The 15749-nt window shown below is 39.6% G+C and overlaps 1 protein-coding gene across 4 annotated transcripts in view; it reads left to right on the top strand.

Annotated features, from left to right (window-relative positions):
• FOCAD (focadhesin) overlaps positions 1-15749 on the top strand; it is a 302497-nt gene that overhangs the window by 89878 nt on the left and 196870 nt on the right. For all 4 annotated transcript variants that reach the window (XM_019965885.2, XM_070794470.1, XM_070794471.1 and 1 more), the window contains 2 exons: positions 2504-2591; positions 9816-10018. In XM_019965885.2, coding sequence (XP_019821444.2) covers positions 2504-2591; positions 9816-10018 — 291 coding nt within the window. The remainder of the gene's footprint in view (positions 1-2503; positions 2592-9815; positions 10019-15749) is intronic.

Raw genomic sequence — 15749 nt, 5'->3', positions numbered from 1 at the left:
ATACTTACCTCTGCTGTGGCCTTTCTCCTTCCTTGTTTTTCACTAAACAAGCAAAACAACAATAAGAAAAAAAAATCCAACAACAATGTAAAAACTTTTTCATGCTCTCTTGTTCACAGTAGCATCCCCGAGCCCAGCATATGTACTTCCTGCCTGGAACACGGCTGATGCTCACTGCTATGTTTCATTTGATTGAGGCGAAAGGACTCCAGGTGTTTATTGTCATCAAGGCTCCAGTGATACCTGTGGTCCAATATAAAGGTTTCTTTACTTCTTTTCTCCAGTTAGGCTCTTGAATTAGCCTTGGTTCCTCAAAAAGTAGACTCTGAATATCCCTAAAGGCAAAAACAAAACCTGGGTTTCCACAAAGGCAAAAGCTTATCATCAGGAGTCCATCTGTGGCTGTGATCTCAGGAAGCAAGTGGGAGAGAGACAGGAAGAGTGAAATACTAAAGGCAGGAGAGGCAGTACGAGTATTATCAAGTGGGCCACTACTGTAAGGAGCCAGTTGTTCATCTCATGGAATATGCTAAGAAGTGTTATGGAAGATGTTTCAGAACCTGCCAGAAGGATCCAGAATAAAGACGGAAGTGTTTATCCCTGGACTTCTCTTAACAACTTGTCAAGGCGTGGCCTATGGGACTTTAACTTCCCTGTACTTCTGGATCTCTCAGTGGCCTGGGGCAAGCAGTATGAGTCACTATAGCGATAGCTGTAGTATTTGAAGGTGTTCATGAGATGTCCAGCACAGGCTTTTATTGAAAGACCTCATTAAATGGTACCATTCTCAGGTGTTCATTAAAGCAGTGGAAGTGAAGTGTTAGTAACTCAGTCGTGTCTGACTCTTTGGGACCCCAAGGACCCACCGAGCTCCTCTGTCCGTGGGATTCTCCAGGCAAGAATACTGGAATGGGTAGCCATTCCTTCTTCAGGGGATCTTTCCAACTCAGAGACAGAACCTGGGTCCCCTACATTGCAGACAGATTCTTTTACCATTTGAGTCACCAGGGAAGCCCTCTAATCACACAAAAAATTTGTGACCTCTCAGAATCATGAACAATTTAAAGTCATCTAGTCTCATCCTCTGCCATTACTTTTCCTTATTTTAGGTGTCTTGATCTCCAGCTCTTTCTCTTCCACCCTTTGTTCTCAACAGGCCAGTCTCATGAGAAGCTACTTGGCGGCCTTTCCAATGATAGCCTGTGTGTTAAAGTCTTTCTTTCATTGGCAGGAGGATTCTTTTTACCACTGAGCCACCAGAGAAGCTGAAGATGTAGATATACATTTAGTAATTTGTACCAGAGTTGATGGCATCTCCAGGAATATAACTCTAGTTGTGTCAGACTAAGTTGATTTCTCTCTAGTGTGTCTTTAACACACAGTTCTATCTCACATTTCGTTTTTTAATTTTTTGCCTACACTCATGATTCATGGGAAATTTTCTGCTTGTAGAATTGCAGAATTCTGAAGAATTTGTTACAGAATTGTAGCTGCTGCTAAGTTACTTCAGTCGTGTCCGACTCTGTGCGACCCCATAGATGGCAGCCCACTAGGCTCCCCCATCCCTGGGATTCTCCAGGCAAGAATACTGGAGTGGATTGCCATTTCCTTCTCCAATGCATGAAAGTGAAAAGTCAAAGTAAAGTCACTCAGCCGTACCCGACTCTTAGCGACCCCATGGACTGCAGCCCACCAGGCTCCTCCGTCCATGGGATTTTCCAGGCAAGAGTACTGGAGTGGGTTACCATTGCCTTCTCCGACAGAATTGTAGACACTTCTGTAAATTTCAGAATGAAGTGATTTTAGCAGAGGGTGTTGGACCTTCTTTAGTTCCATAAAACATTATTGTTTTCTTTATTTAGAAACTTCAAATGACATCTTATGCCACTTGTATTTTCCTTATTAGAATTTAATGTACATGTGCTTTTTATCTTTTTTTTAAATTTCATTTATATACTTGGTGAAATTAATGACCTTAAGTTTCTATGGTTATTGCTTTACTATATTTACATATACTTAGTAAGTTACTGTAATTTAAAAATAATCTCTGCTTCTCTGGTACTAATGTTTCTTTTATTATAATAACATGATTTATCAAAATTTGTTAAGTGTAATTTATTATGTAAGTTGTATAGATGAGCGATGTCTGTATTACCTAAGTAGACAATTCAGCTACTTTCCAGAAATGAAATATTCTTAAGTATTTCAGGTATTTTTTATTGGTTTGCAAAGACTGACTGTTTTGAAGACTGCAGGTTTTCCCTCTGAATTAATATGGTTTATAACTTATTGCTCTTTGGCCAGATATGATAACATTTTGAATTTACTTGTGACTGCTGTGGCATTCAACAACTCTTCCTTAAATAGAACAGGCTTACTGTGAGTAATTTTGTACAATAGGTTTATAATATTTCATGTTAAATATACTTTTCCTAGATACAAATTATAAATCAATGGGTCTTGGAAACTTCTTCAGCTCTTTGCTTTTCTTCTTTTCCTTTAGGATTTTCCTGTTGAACCGATCATAATTGGAATAGCTTTACTACTTCTACAGACTCCAGCAAGTCAACAGAAGCCAATCTTAAGTCTAGGTAAATAAAAATACGCTCACAAGAGTAACGTAAGTTAACATGAGTATTGGCAGGTGTCACTTGATCTACGTATTGTACTGTGCTGTAAAGTCCTATATGTTGTGAATGTCCGTTCTGGAATTTTTCCGTTTAGTCATTATCAAATAGAGCTTTCTTTTTCTTATCAAGGTGTTTTGTGCAAGATTCCATATACCATAATTTACCAAATATCTCAGCTGTTCGTTAGGACATTATGTTCTAAATTATATAGCAGTGACATTGGTAAATATTTTGAAGGGTGTGTCAGCTCATTTAGTTGTACAGCAAACAGAATCAATAGCATAAAACCCTTGAAGCAGAATAAGTATTTAGCATTTGAATTTACTTTTAAAACTCTATACACCTTTACTATTCAAAACTGGTGCCACATTGAACAAGGCTTAATTTATGATTATTTTGTTAACCTACCTAGTACAAATGAAGATAACATTCTTTTGACTGTCCAATATTGACTTAAAAAAAAGTAAGGAATGGGGCTAAAGGGAGGCAAAAAATGTTCTGTTTAAGAGTAATGTGGGACAATGAGGTACCATCTCATGCCAGTCAGAACAGCTGCTATGAAAAAGTCTACAAACAATAAATGCTGGAGAGGGTGTGGAGAAAAGGGAACCCTCTTACACCGTTGGTGGGAATGCAAACTAGTGCAGCCACTATGAAGAACAATGTGGAGATTCATTAAAAACCTGGAAATAGAACTGCCTTATGACCCAGTAATCCCACTGCTAGGCATACATGCCGAGGAAACCAGAGTTGAAAGAGACCCCAGTGTTCATCACAGCACTGTTTACAATAGCTAGGACATGGAAGGAACCTAGATGTCCATTGGCAGACGAATGGATAAGAAAGTTGTGGTACATATACACAATGGAATATTACTCAGGTATTAAAAAGAACACATTTGAATCAGTTCTAATGAGGTGGATGAAATTGAAGCCTATTGTACAGAGTGAAGTAAGTCAGTAAGAAAAACACCAATTCAGTATATTAATGCCTATATGTGGAATTTAGAAAGATGGTAACAATGACCCTACATGCAAGAGCAAAAAAGAGATAGATGTAAAGAACAGGCTTTTGGACTCTGTGGGAGAAGGTGAGGGTGGGATGATTTGAGAGAAAACCATTGAAACATGTATATTACCATATGTGAAATAGATCAACAGTCCAAGGTTGATGCATGAAACAGGGCACTCAAAGCCGGTGCACTGGGACAACCCTGAGGGATGGGATGGGGAGAGATGTTGGAAGGGGGTTTCGGGATGGGGGACACTTGTACACCCATGACTGATTCATGTCAGTGTATGGCGAAAACCACTACATTATTGTAAAGTAGTTAGACTCCAATTAAAATAAATAAATAAATTAAAAAAAGAATAACGTGGGAAAGAATCAAGTTTGCAGATCAACAAACAAGTCATACCTTTAAATTGTGGCTTTTACGTTAGTATTGCCTCGCTTTACTTGGTCCAGTATAATACATGCAGTAATGTAGGATGTTGTCTAATTTGTGATGTGTATGTTATGATGCCATGATTCGTTGATTCATTCCCACTTTCATTTTTAAAACATGATTGAGGTAAATACTGATTGTGTAACTCCTTCTGGGCATTTTAATCCATGATTTTGAGGATGAATTACTCTTTCATTTACAGTGTCTTAGAAATAGCTTTAGCGTATGGAAGGGACCCTGGGCTCTTTTAAGGGCTTTGATTCCTACCCTGCTTTTGCTTATTGGCCCTCTTCTCTTTGGCCCTTCCTCCCTAGTCTCTTACTAAACTGTTTTTGCCTCCTCCCCTTAAAGAGTATACATGGCATCCTCCTATAGGTATAATTTTCCAATCCTGTTACTTATGACAATCATAGTTTTATTATTTTTAAAAAGCAGCTTTATTGAGGCAAATTTATTTACCATAGAGCTCACTGTTTTTAAATGTACAATAGCATTTAAAAGTAAATTTATGGGACTTCCCTGGTTGTACATTGGAAAAGAAGGGGACATGGGTTTGATCCCTGGTCTGGGAAGATTCCACATGCCATGCAGAAACTAAGCCTTGTACCACAAGTAATGACCCCATGCGCTACAACTGCTGAAGCCTGCAAGCTCTAGGGGCCACAGCTAATGAGCCTGTGTGCTGCGACCATTGAAGCTCTCATGACTGGAGCCTGTGCTCCACAACAGGAGAAGCCACGTCAGTGAGAAGCCCATGCACTGCGACTGGACAGTAGCCCTCACTCGCTGCAACCAGAGACAAGCCCACACAGCAACAAAGACCCAGCGCAGCCAAAAATAAATAAATTTTTCAAAAGTAAATTTACAGAGTTGTGCCGCCAGCTCCACAGTCCAGTTTTAGAACATTTTGCATCAATCCCTCTCCCCCAAATTTCTTGCACCCATTTATAGTTAATCCTCATTCCCACCCTCGGTCCCAGAAAAACACTAAAGTGCATTCTGTCTCTAAATTTGTCTCTTCTGGATATTTCGTATACATGGTTTTTGTTTTTGGACCAGAAAAAATTTTTTGATGCCCTACAGAATCTGCATTCCTAATCCTGAGGCTCCAGTCCTTCAATTATAGCTCATGTATGATAGGATAATACAGCATCAAACACTCCAGTACTTTTGTTGGAGAAGAGCCAAGTTTTCCTTTTGTAAACCAGTGTCTCTGATTTGAAGTTACCTTTGATAGAGTGAATAAACCATACTGAAAACTATTGAGCTAGTGTATAAAGTTGAAATGTAAATAAAAATCTATTGTTTCGTATATTGGGAAAGAATGCTCAAAGCAATAGGATAGCGGGGAGAATATTGATTATTTCAAGTTTTAAAAATACACAGCACTAATACAATGTTGGGGCTTCTCTGGTGGCTCAGTGGTAAAGAATCTACCTGCAATACAGGAGACACAAAAGATGCAGATTCAATCCCTGGGTTGGGAATATCCCCTGGAGGAGGGCATGGCAACCCATTCCAGTGTTCTTTTTTTTTTTTTTTCATTCCAGTGTTCTTGCATGGAGAATCCCTTGGACAGAGCAGCCTGGCAGGCTACAGTCCATGTGATTGCAGAGAGTCAGACACGACTGAAGTGACTGAGCGTGCATAATACAATGTTATGCTTCTTAATTACTAACACTGGCCATGATTCTAAATAGCAATTTGTAAAAATGCCTGCAAGAGCCATAGTACAGAATATAGAAATATTTGTATTACATGAATTTCATATTTTGTTAAAGATATTCAGTTCAGTTCAGACTCTCAGTCGTGTCCGACTCTTTGCGACCCCAAAAATTGCAGCACGCCAGGCCTCCCTGTCCATCACCAACTCCCGGAGTTCACTCAGACTCACGTCCATCGAGTCAGTGATGCCATCCAGCCATCTCATCCTCTGTCGTCCCCTTCTCCTCTTGCCCCCAATCCCTCCCAGCATCAGAGTCTTTTCCAATGAGTCAACTCTTCGCATGAGGTGGCCAAAGTACTGGAGTTTCAGCTTTAGCATCATTCCTTCCAAAGAAATCCCAGGGCTGATCTCCTTCAGAATGGACTGGTTGGATCTCTTTGCAGTCCAAGGGACTCTCAAGAGTCTTCTCCAACACCACAGCTCAAAAGCATCAATTCTTCGGCGCTCAGCTTTCTTCATAGTCCAACTCTCACATCCATACATGACCACTGGAAAAACCATAGCCTTGACTAGACCTTTGTTGGCAAAGTAATGTCTCTGCTTTTTAATATGCTATCTAGGTTGGTCATAACTTTCCTTCCAAGGAGTAAGCGTCTTTTAATTTCATGGCTGCAATCACCATCTGCAGTGATTTTGGAGCCCAAAAAAGTAGAGTCTGCCACTGTTTCCACTGTTCCCCCATCTATTTCCCATGAAGTGATGGGAGTAGATGCCATGATCTTCATTTTCTGAATGTTGAGCTTTAAGCCAACCTTTTCACTCTCCTCTTTCACTTTCATCAAGAGGCTTTTTAGTTCCTCTTCACTTTCTGCCATAAGGGTGGTGTCATCTGCATATCTGAGGTCATTAATATTTCTCCCAGCAGTCTTGATTTCAGCTTGTGCTTCTTCCAGCCCAGCATTTCTCATGATGTACTCTGCATATAAGTTAAATAAGCAGGGTGACAATATACAGCCTTGACGTACTCCTTTTCCTATTTGGAACCAGTCTGTTGTTCCATGTCCATTTCTAACTGTTGCTTCCTGACCTGCATACAGGTTTCTCAAGAGGCAGGTCAGGTGGTCTGGTATTCCCATCTCTTTCAGAATTTTCCACAGCTTATTGTGATCCATAGTCAATAAAGCAGAGTCAATAAAGCAGAAATAGATGTTGTTCTGGAACTGTCTTCTTTTTTCCATGATCCAGTGGATGTTGGCAATTTGATCTCTGGCTCCTCTGCCTTTTCTAAAACCAGCTTGAACATCTGGAAGTGCACGGTTCACGTATTGCTGAAGCCTGGCTTGGAGAATTTTGAGCATTACTTTACTAGCATGTGAGATGAGTGCAATTGTGCGGTAGTTTGAGCATTCTTTGGCATTGCCTTTCCTTGGGATTGGAATGAAAACTGATCTTTTCCAGTCCTGTGGCCACTGCTGAGTTTTCCAATTTTGATGGCATATTGAGTGCAGCACTTTCACAGCATCATCTTTCAGGATTTGGAATAGCTCAACTGGAATTGCATCACCTCCACTAGCTTTGTTCATAGTGATGCTTTCTTAGGCCCACTTGACTTCACATTCCAGGATGTCTGGCTCTAGGTGAGTGATCACACCATCATGATTATCTTGGTTGTGAAGATCTTTTTTGTACAGTTCTTCTTTGTATTCTTGCCACCTCTTCTTAATATCTTCTGCTTCTGTTAGGTCCATACCTTTTCTGTCCTTTATCAAGCCCATCTTTGCATGAAATGTACCCTTGGTATCTCTAATATTCTTGAAGGGATGTCTAGTCTTTCCTATTCTATTGTTTTCCTGTATTTCTTTGTATTGATCGCTGAAGAAGGTTTTCTTATCTCTTCTTGTTATTCTTTGGAACTCTGCATTCAGATGCTTATATCTTTCCTTTTCTCCTTTGCTTTTCACTTCTCTTCTTTTCAAAGCTATTTGTAAGGCCTCCCCAGACAGCCATTTTGCTTTTTTGCATTTCTTTTCCATGAGGATGGTCTTGATCCCTGTCTCCTGTACAATGTCACAAACCTCAGTCCATAGTTCATCAGGCACTCTATCTATCAGATCTAGGCCCTTAAATCTATTTCTCACTTCTACTGTGCAATCATAAGGGATTTGATTTAGGTCATACCTGAATGGTCTAGTGGTTTTCCCTACTTTCTTCAATTTCAGTCTGAATTTGGCAATAAGGAGTTCATGGTCTGAGCCATAGTCAGCTCCTGGTCCTGTTTTTGCTGACTGTATAGAGCTTCTCCATCTTTGGCTGCAAAGCATATAATCAATCTGATTTCAGTGTTGACCATCTGGTGATGTCCATGTGTAGAGTCTTCTCTTGTGTTGCTGGAAGAGGGTGTTTGCTATGACCAGTGTGTTCTCTTGGCAAAACGCTATTAGCGTTTGCCCTGCTTCATTCCATATTCCAAGGTCAAATTTGCCTGTTACTCCAGGTGTTTCTTGACTTCCTATTTTTGCATTCCAGTCCCCTATAATGAAAAGGACATCTTTTTTTGGTGTTAGTTCTAAAAGGTCATGTAGGTTTTCATAGAACCATTCAACTTCAGCTTCTTCAGTGTTACTGGTTGGGGCGTAGACTTGGATTACTGTGATATTGAATGGTTTGCCTTGGAAACGAACAGAGATCATTCTGTCATTTTTGAGCTTGCACCCAAGTACTGCATTTCGGACTCTTTTGTTGACCATGATGGCTACTCCATTTCTTCTAAGGGATTCCTGCCCGCCGTAGTAGATATAATGGTCATCTGAGTTAAATTCACCCATTCCAGTCCATTTTAGTTAGCTGTTTCCTAGAATGTCGACGTTCACTCTTGCCATCTCCTGTTTGACCCCTTCCAATTTGCCTTGATTCATGGACCTAACATTCCAGGTTCCTATGCAATATTGCTCTTTATAGCATCAGACCTTGCTTCTATCACCAGTCACATCCACAACTGGGTATTGTTTTGCTTTGGCTCCATCCCTTCATTCTTTCTGGAGTTATTTTCTCCACTGATCTCCAGTACCATATTGGGCACCTACCGACCTGGGGAGTTCCTCTTTCAGTATCTGTTAAAGGTATTATATTATTGTAATAACTGACAATTATGAATTAAGACTAATATTTAGGCAAAAAAAGTAAATTTGTAGTGTTGGAGTAACAAGTGTCTGTATTTCATACCACATTCAGGTTTGACTTCCAGGTGATTTAAAATACAATACTAGCAATTCATTGACATGATTTAAAGTTCACTGTAGTTTTTTTTGGTGTAGTGGGGAAGTTAAGTTGATTAATAATCTCACTCTGAAGGAGGTTATTTGTAAAAATAACCTTTTTCAGTAAATCAGCATTCATTCAATAACTGTGAAGAAAGTTTATTCTTTAATTCATCCTGTTCATAGTCTAAGGGAGACTACACATATAAGTAAATTATTCTGCGTGTGTGTTTGTTTCCATGTTAAAAAAAATCTTTTATAAACATGGGTTGTATTCCATGGGGAATGGACTTTGAGAATTTGCTGATTTGCTTCTTGGTAATTACTGCTGAAGGTCATCCCGTGCTTCACCTTGTTTACTTTTGCATCGCTTGATACAATTCTCAGCTGGGCTTGAAAGAGTAGTGCATGTGTTGATTTTGTTATCCGTAGATCAGGAACTCTGGTCTCTTGGCTCAGTTTGTGAGGGCAGAGGATCTGACAGGGTATAAGAACAAAAGTTGAGTTGAATTTTAAAGAAATTCATATTGACCTGAAAAAAAAAAAAGTTGATTTTACTTTATGATATGAATTTTCTCTAAGAGCATCCTCAAGTAAAAACTAAAAAGTTCTGTGCATTAATAGCTTATTTTTGCTGAGTTAATTTTTATGTTCTTTTTATTTCTTAAAGGATCAGGTTTATCATCTTAATTGTATGTATGACCCAATTGTAAAGGGGCAAGAAAGCTCTTTGCATATTTCTCTTAAACAAAACAGTATTTTGTTTGACTGCAGTATTAATTTTGAAAACTGTGAATTGTTGTTTGGATGACCAGCTCTGAAGCTCCTTTCTTCTGCTGAGAGTCAGAAGATCCCAAAGTCCTCGTTGCTGCTAGTGATGCCACTTCTGCAGATACTGTCTTCTACTGCCTTGGAAGACTGTATATCCGTGGATGAAGAAGGTCCCTCTAGGCAGCAGTTGGCTGTAAACCTTTTAGAAATGGTGCAGGAGGAGCGCTACAGAGACGAGCACCGAAAGGTAACCACTTTATCCCTGTTTCTCTTAACATAAAGTTTAATCAGTTATATGGGATTTAAGTCACTGCCGGAAATCTCACCTCCTGATGATATATGTGTTTGGGTTTAAATCCTGTCGTTGAATTTTACCACTCTGTCAGGCACTGGTGTTGATGTTAGTGTATTCTTCTGGACTGTGGTGGGGAGGGTAGTCCTGCTTGAAATAAGTGTTGGAAATCTGTCTAATCTTTTTTGCTTGTTGAGTTTCCAGTGTCCATTAGTGGTTAAAGGTCCTAAGGAATCCTGCAGGAAAGCAACTAGTTCTAGTTAACTAACCTAGTGCTTCTGCAACACATGTGAGCATGGAGCCTTTCTTCCCCTTCTTTATACTGTTAAATAGTGCAGTGTAATTAGACCTGCAACAATCCATGGTGGGGAACTGCAATTGCCTGGAAGTTCTGGGATCTGTAAGAACTAAGACTTGACTTTTGAATATGGCACCTTACGCTGTATTCCCCAGCACATGGTTCTTGATGTCCCTGTGTGTGTTCCTACTCCCTTCAGCCCAACTGTCACACTTCATTCTGATCCATGCCTACCGGGCTTACCCCATTTGGCTTTGTCAGTCTCACTGGTCCTGTTAGAATAATGGAGAAATATGAGTAATATCTTGTTAGTGGCTGAATTCTAGGCCTACATTCATCATATTTTTTTCTGTTTAGGTGCTTGGGTTTTAACTTTAGTAAAATGTGATGTGTGTGTCCTAAGTCACTTCAGTCATGTCCAGCTCCGTGCAACCTTATGAACTGTAGCTTGCCAGGCTCCACAGTCCATGGGATTCTCCAGGCAATAATATTGGAGTGGGTAGGCATGCCCTCCTCCAGGGGATCTTCCTGACCCAGGAGTCAAACCCTCATCTTTTACGTCTATCTGCATTGGCACGCAGGTTCTTTCCACTAGCGCCACCAGCAAAGCCCAGTAAAATGTGATAGTACTTCCCAACTATAAAGGGTTAAAGACGGTAAAACTGGTGAAGCATCTTAAGTTTCCAGAGACCAAAGACATTACATAAATGCAAGCAAGTGCCTTAGTTGTTTTGTTTGCAAAAGTAGAGATACCACTAATGACGTATTGTTAAATGTTCTAGCAGCAGAAATCCAGGCATTGTTGGGGATTCTTGGTTATGTTCCCTGTTTGATCATGCAGCAGAAACTAGCCTGCAGGCATATTGAATGTATGCTGCAGCCTCCTCGATCCTAATTGTTTGACTAAAGCATAAAACTTGAAATAGGTAATTGATTTGCATTAAAAGAAGAAAGTTCTTAACATCTGCTCTGATAGGATGACAAACTGTGACCCCAAATTTCTAATAGCCTTTTACCTCCCCTTGTAGTTTGCCCATATAGAACACAAATTGGATTCTGAATGGGGGTGGGGACAGGGTACTATGTCTGAGAGTTCTGTTCCTTTAAATCATGAGTGATATTTACTGAGGATCACCCTAAATCTAATGTGTAAGTACTCAGCTTATTATTTGCTCAGGTGTGTGTGAATCTTATTCATCAGCACTGCATGGTGGATTTTCTCTTTAGCAGCTGGTGAAGAGGGAGGAGGAAGGAATACTATTAGGGTGTAAATGTCCTCCTGATGGTAGTGTGCTGCTGTATTGAGGCTTTCAGTGGATATATGATCTCCCTTTTGAAAAATTTAAGCCACAGTTTACTGTTGGCTTTTCTCCTACGCCTGTCCAGACCCTATATTCCAAACATACCTATAAATTTAACCTGCCCCAAACTCCCAGTTCTCCTCCTGAATCTTTGCTTTAGTACATAATGCACTTTTGTCTCCTTTGCCTGAACTACTCGTTCTTCAAGACCCAGCCAAGTGTTTTCAGCCTCCCTGAGTCAGAATTTATTACTCTCTCTCCTTTGCATCCAAACACTTTCAGCATTAGTGGATTGTGTTGTGTGTCTTAGTTTAAGGGGATTATGTTGTGTGTCTTAATTTAAGGGGTACATATTTGTACCTCCAGCTGTGCCGTGAGCTCACCCAGGGAAGGAAGCTTGGCCTTTTTCATACTTTGCCTTTTTTTTTTAAGCACATTAATATTTAAATTGCAACAGTTGTTGAACTTTTGATGTTTTTTCCACCGTAGGTGTTTCTGCATTATCTTTTCAGCTGATCATGGATTGGAAAATTAAAAACACTTTAGCAGCGGTGAAACTGAGTATTTTCCACATATTCAAGGAAATAGATAACACCCTAGCTTATTTATTTGTCTTTGCATCCTCCACACCTGACCTATTGTTTACTACGTAGTAGATAGTCAAGAAATTTCTGTTCAGTGAGGAATGTATGCTTCTGATACAAATACAGATCATTTTACCCTCTTGATTTATTACAGAAACATTGTTTAGAATCACAGATTTTTGTTGTTTATATTTTTATTATTTCATTTTAAATTGGTGATTCTGACTTGAGTATTTGGCTTAGAACTAAAGCATTTCTTCAGAAGTATAATTCTTTTCATAAATAAATCCAAGGGTAAATATTACCGTACCATGCAGTTCTCTGTTTCCTGTCCATTTCTTTTTTTTTTTCCTTAATTTTTTGGTTATGCTGTGTGCCATGTGGAATCGTAGGTCCCTCCCCAGGGATTGGCCCACACCCTGAGCTGTGAAAGTAGAATCCTAACCACTGGACTGCCAGGGAATTCCCTACCTGTTTCTGAAGTGTTGATAACAATGAAATAAAACACATTTTAACTTCTCTCAGTTTCTAAGAATTAAAAAGTAAAATATCAAAGCAGCCATTCATCTCTTTAAAAGATTAGCATAATCTAATAAACTTCTTGGAGAAGGCAATGGCACCCCACTCCAGTACTCTTGCTTGGAAAATCCCATGGATAGAGGAGCCTGGTGGGCTGCAGTCCATGGGGTCGCTAAGAGTCAGACACGACTGAGCGACTTCACTTTCACCTTTCCCTTTCATGCATTGGAGAAGGAAATGGCAACCCACTCCAGTGTTCTTGCCTGGAGAATCCCAGAGACGGGGGAGCCTGGTGGGCTGCCATCTATGGGGTCGCACAGAGTCGGACACAACTGAAGCGACTTAGCAGTAGCAGCAGTAATAAACATCTATTTGTTTATTTATTGTGTAAGAAAAACAGGATCCTTTGTATTAGACTATGACAGGTGATGTTTAAAACCTATTTGTGTTCTCTTAGGTGAAAAACATCAAATACTAGTCGCAACTCTAAAGTCCTTACAATTTTGCTGCCCCTACCCCCAGAAAATGGGGGCAGGTGGTAGTGAGAAGAAAGCACCAGGGTATGAGTCAGGGTCTAGTTAGGAGAGAGAAGCCACACTGATAATTTAAATAAAGAGAAACTTAGTACAGAAGTTATTAACTAGTAAAAGGTGTTTAATTACTGAAAGCAGTAATGAGGCTCTAAGGAATATTGCCATAATAAATGTTGAGAACAGCTTCTACTTCTGAGAGTGAGGCAGGGGACACCCAAAGAATGAACCAAATGGATCTCCGCACTCAAGGCTGAGATCACAGCCTGGTGGGAAGATTGTAGCTATGACCTGCTAGCTGGTGAAGTGTGTGGGGTGTCACAGGCCAGAGCTGGCCCATAGGAAGCTATCTGCTGGAGTCTCTTGCATGCCCCTGGCAGCCAGGGATGGGTGAAATAAAGCAAGAAAGAGACTTAATAGTCAAATTCCTGCAGTTATACAGTAGGGCAAGATTCATCTTTGGAGAACTATTTTAGTCAACAGAAAGATTTAGAGAAAGGATGACTGAGGTAGGATCTGTCATACATTTATTAATTGGTATTTTTGGATAAAGTACTTTGTTCGTACTTAAAGCACTGTGAGCTTTATTACCTTTTAATAAAGCAGTACTAAGTAGGTTTCACTCATTGTCACTTTGAAGTAGTATATAGTAAGCAGAAAGGATTTTGAGTATTTGTCTCTTAAAAAATCAAAATTTATAATATATTGTTGTCCTATTTATAGCTGAAGTTAAGATTTATTGAGCACATGCTCTATTTAAGAAGTTATGTGGATCAACTCTTTTCTCACAATAACTTTGAAATAGTTTTGTTTTGCTGTTTCCACATGTGTGGCCTTGGTTGAAGGCCTAATGGTTGAAGCTCTCCGGGCCCTGGCCAAATAGGCAACAAAGCCCTGCTTCAGTGGTTGTTTATTAAGCACGTCTTATGTTCAGGCTCCATTCTGAGTCCTTTGCCATGTATTAAGTCATTTGATTTTATCCCAAACTCTTTGAAGTAGGTATTATTATTATTGGTCTAATTTTATCCAAGAGTTAACTGAAATATAGAGAAGATAACTTGCCAAGGGTCATGCAGTGAGAGTCTGATTATTTTTTAAAATAGATTTATTGAGATAAAATTCACATACATACATTTTACTCATTTAAAGTTCACAACTCAGTGGCTTTTTGTATGTTTACAGAGTTGTGTATACAATACCACAGTCAATTTTAGAATACTTTTATTACTCCAAAAAAGAAAGTGAAGTGAAGTTGCTCAGTCGTGTCTGACTCTTTGCGACCCCATGGACTGTAGCCCACCAGGCTCCTCTGTCCATGGGATTCTCCAGGCAAGAATATTGGAGTGGGTTGCCAATTCCTTCTCCAGGGGATCTTCCCGACCCAGGGATCAAATGCAGGTCTCCCGCATTCCAGGCAGACACTTTATAATATTCCATTGTATGAAGCTACCTCATTTTATTTTTTCATTCATCTATTGAACATTTGGGTTTTAATTTTTTTAAGAAAATTTTGTTTATTGTGAATAATGCTGTTGTGAATACTCCTGTACAAGTTTTTGTGTGGACATAGATTTTCATTTTTTGGGGGTAGATAACCTAGGGAGTGAAATTGCTAGATCATATGGTAACCATGTGTTTGATCATTTGAGGAGCCGTGAGACTTTTCCAAAGGGACTGTATCATTTTACATTCCCATTAGCAGTGTGTGAAGGTGCCAGTTTCTCTATGTACTTGCCAACACTTGTTACTACCTGTCATTTTATTACAACCATACTAGTGGTTGTGATGGGCTTCCTTGGTGGCTCAGATGGTAAAGAATCTGCCTGCAATGCAGGAGACCCAGGTTTGATCCCTGGGTCACGAAGATCCCCTGGAGAAGGGAATGGCAACCCACTCTAGTATTCTTGCATGGCGAATTCCACGGACAGAGCAACTTGATGGGGTGATAAGCCTGATGGGGAGTCCACGGGGTCGCAAAGAGTCAGACATGACTGAGAGACTAACACAGGAGTGGTTATGAAGTGCTATTTCATTGTGGTTTTGATTTGCATTTCCTTGATGATAATCTTACAGTACTCATTTTGTAAGTGAAGAAATAGAAATTATGGAGGTTAATTAACTTCCCCCTCATTACACAGGGAGTGGATGTAGGACTTAGATTCAGGTTTTGTCTGTTTGACAAATAGAGTTTACATTTGCCTACACTCTATTGCTGCCACTTTGATTTTATTAACAGTAATTTATCATCTTTGTGCTGAACTTGGGAGTTAATAACAGTATTTCAGATTTACAGGAAAACAGTAAATCAATAGTAAATTGAAGTAAACTGGTTTCTTAAAAGCTTTTGATTGGAAGTTAATAGGAATTAGATCTTGTGCTTCTATCATTGTCTTCTTAATAACATGGATACAGAGAATGGTTGTCTTTCGGTGATAATTAACCACTACCAAGGCT

This window comes from Bos indicus, chromosome 8 (genome assembly GCF_029378745.1).
Source record: "Bos indicus isolate NIAB-ARS_2022 breed Sahiwal x Tharparkar chromosome 8, NIAB-ARS_B.indTharparkar_mat_pri_1.0, whole genome shotgun sequence".
Lineage (NCBI taxonomy): Eukaryota > Metazoa > Chordata > Mammalia > Artiodactyla > Bovidae > Bos > Bos indicus.
Note: the sequence above shows the minus strand (reverse complement) of the source record. Positions and strands in the feature narration are given on the sequence as shown.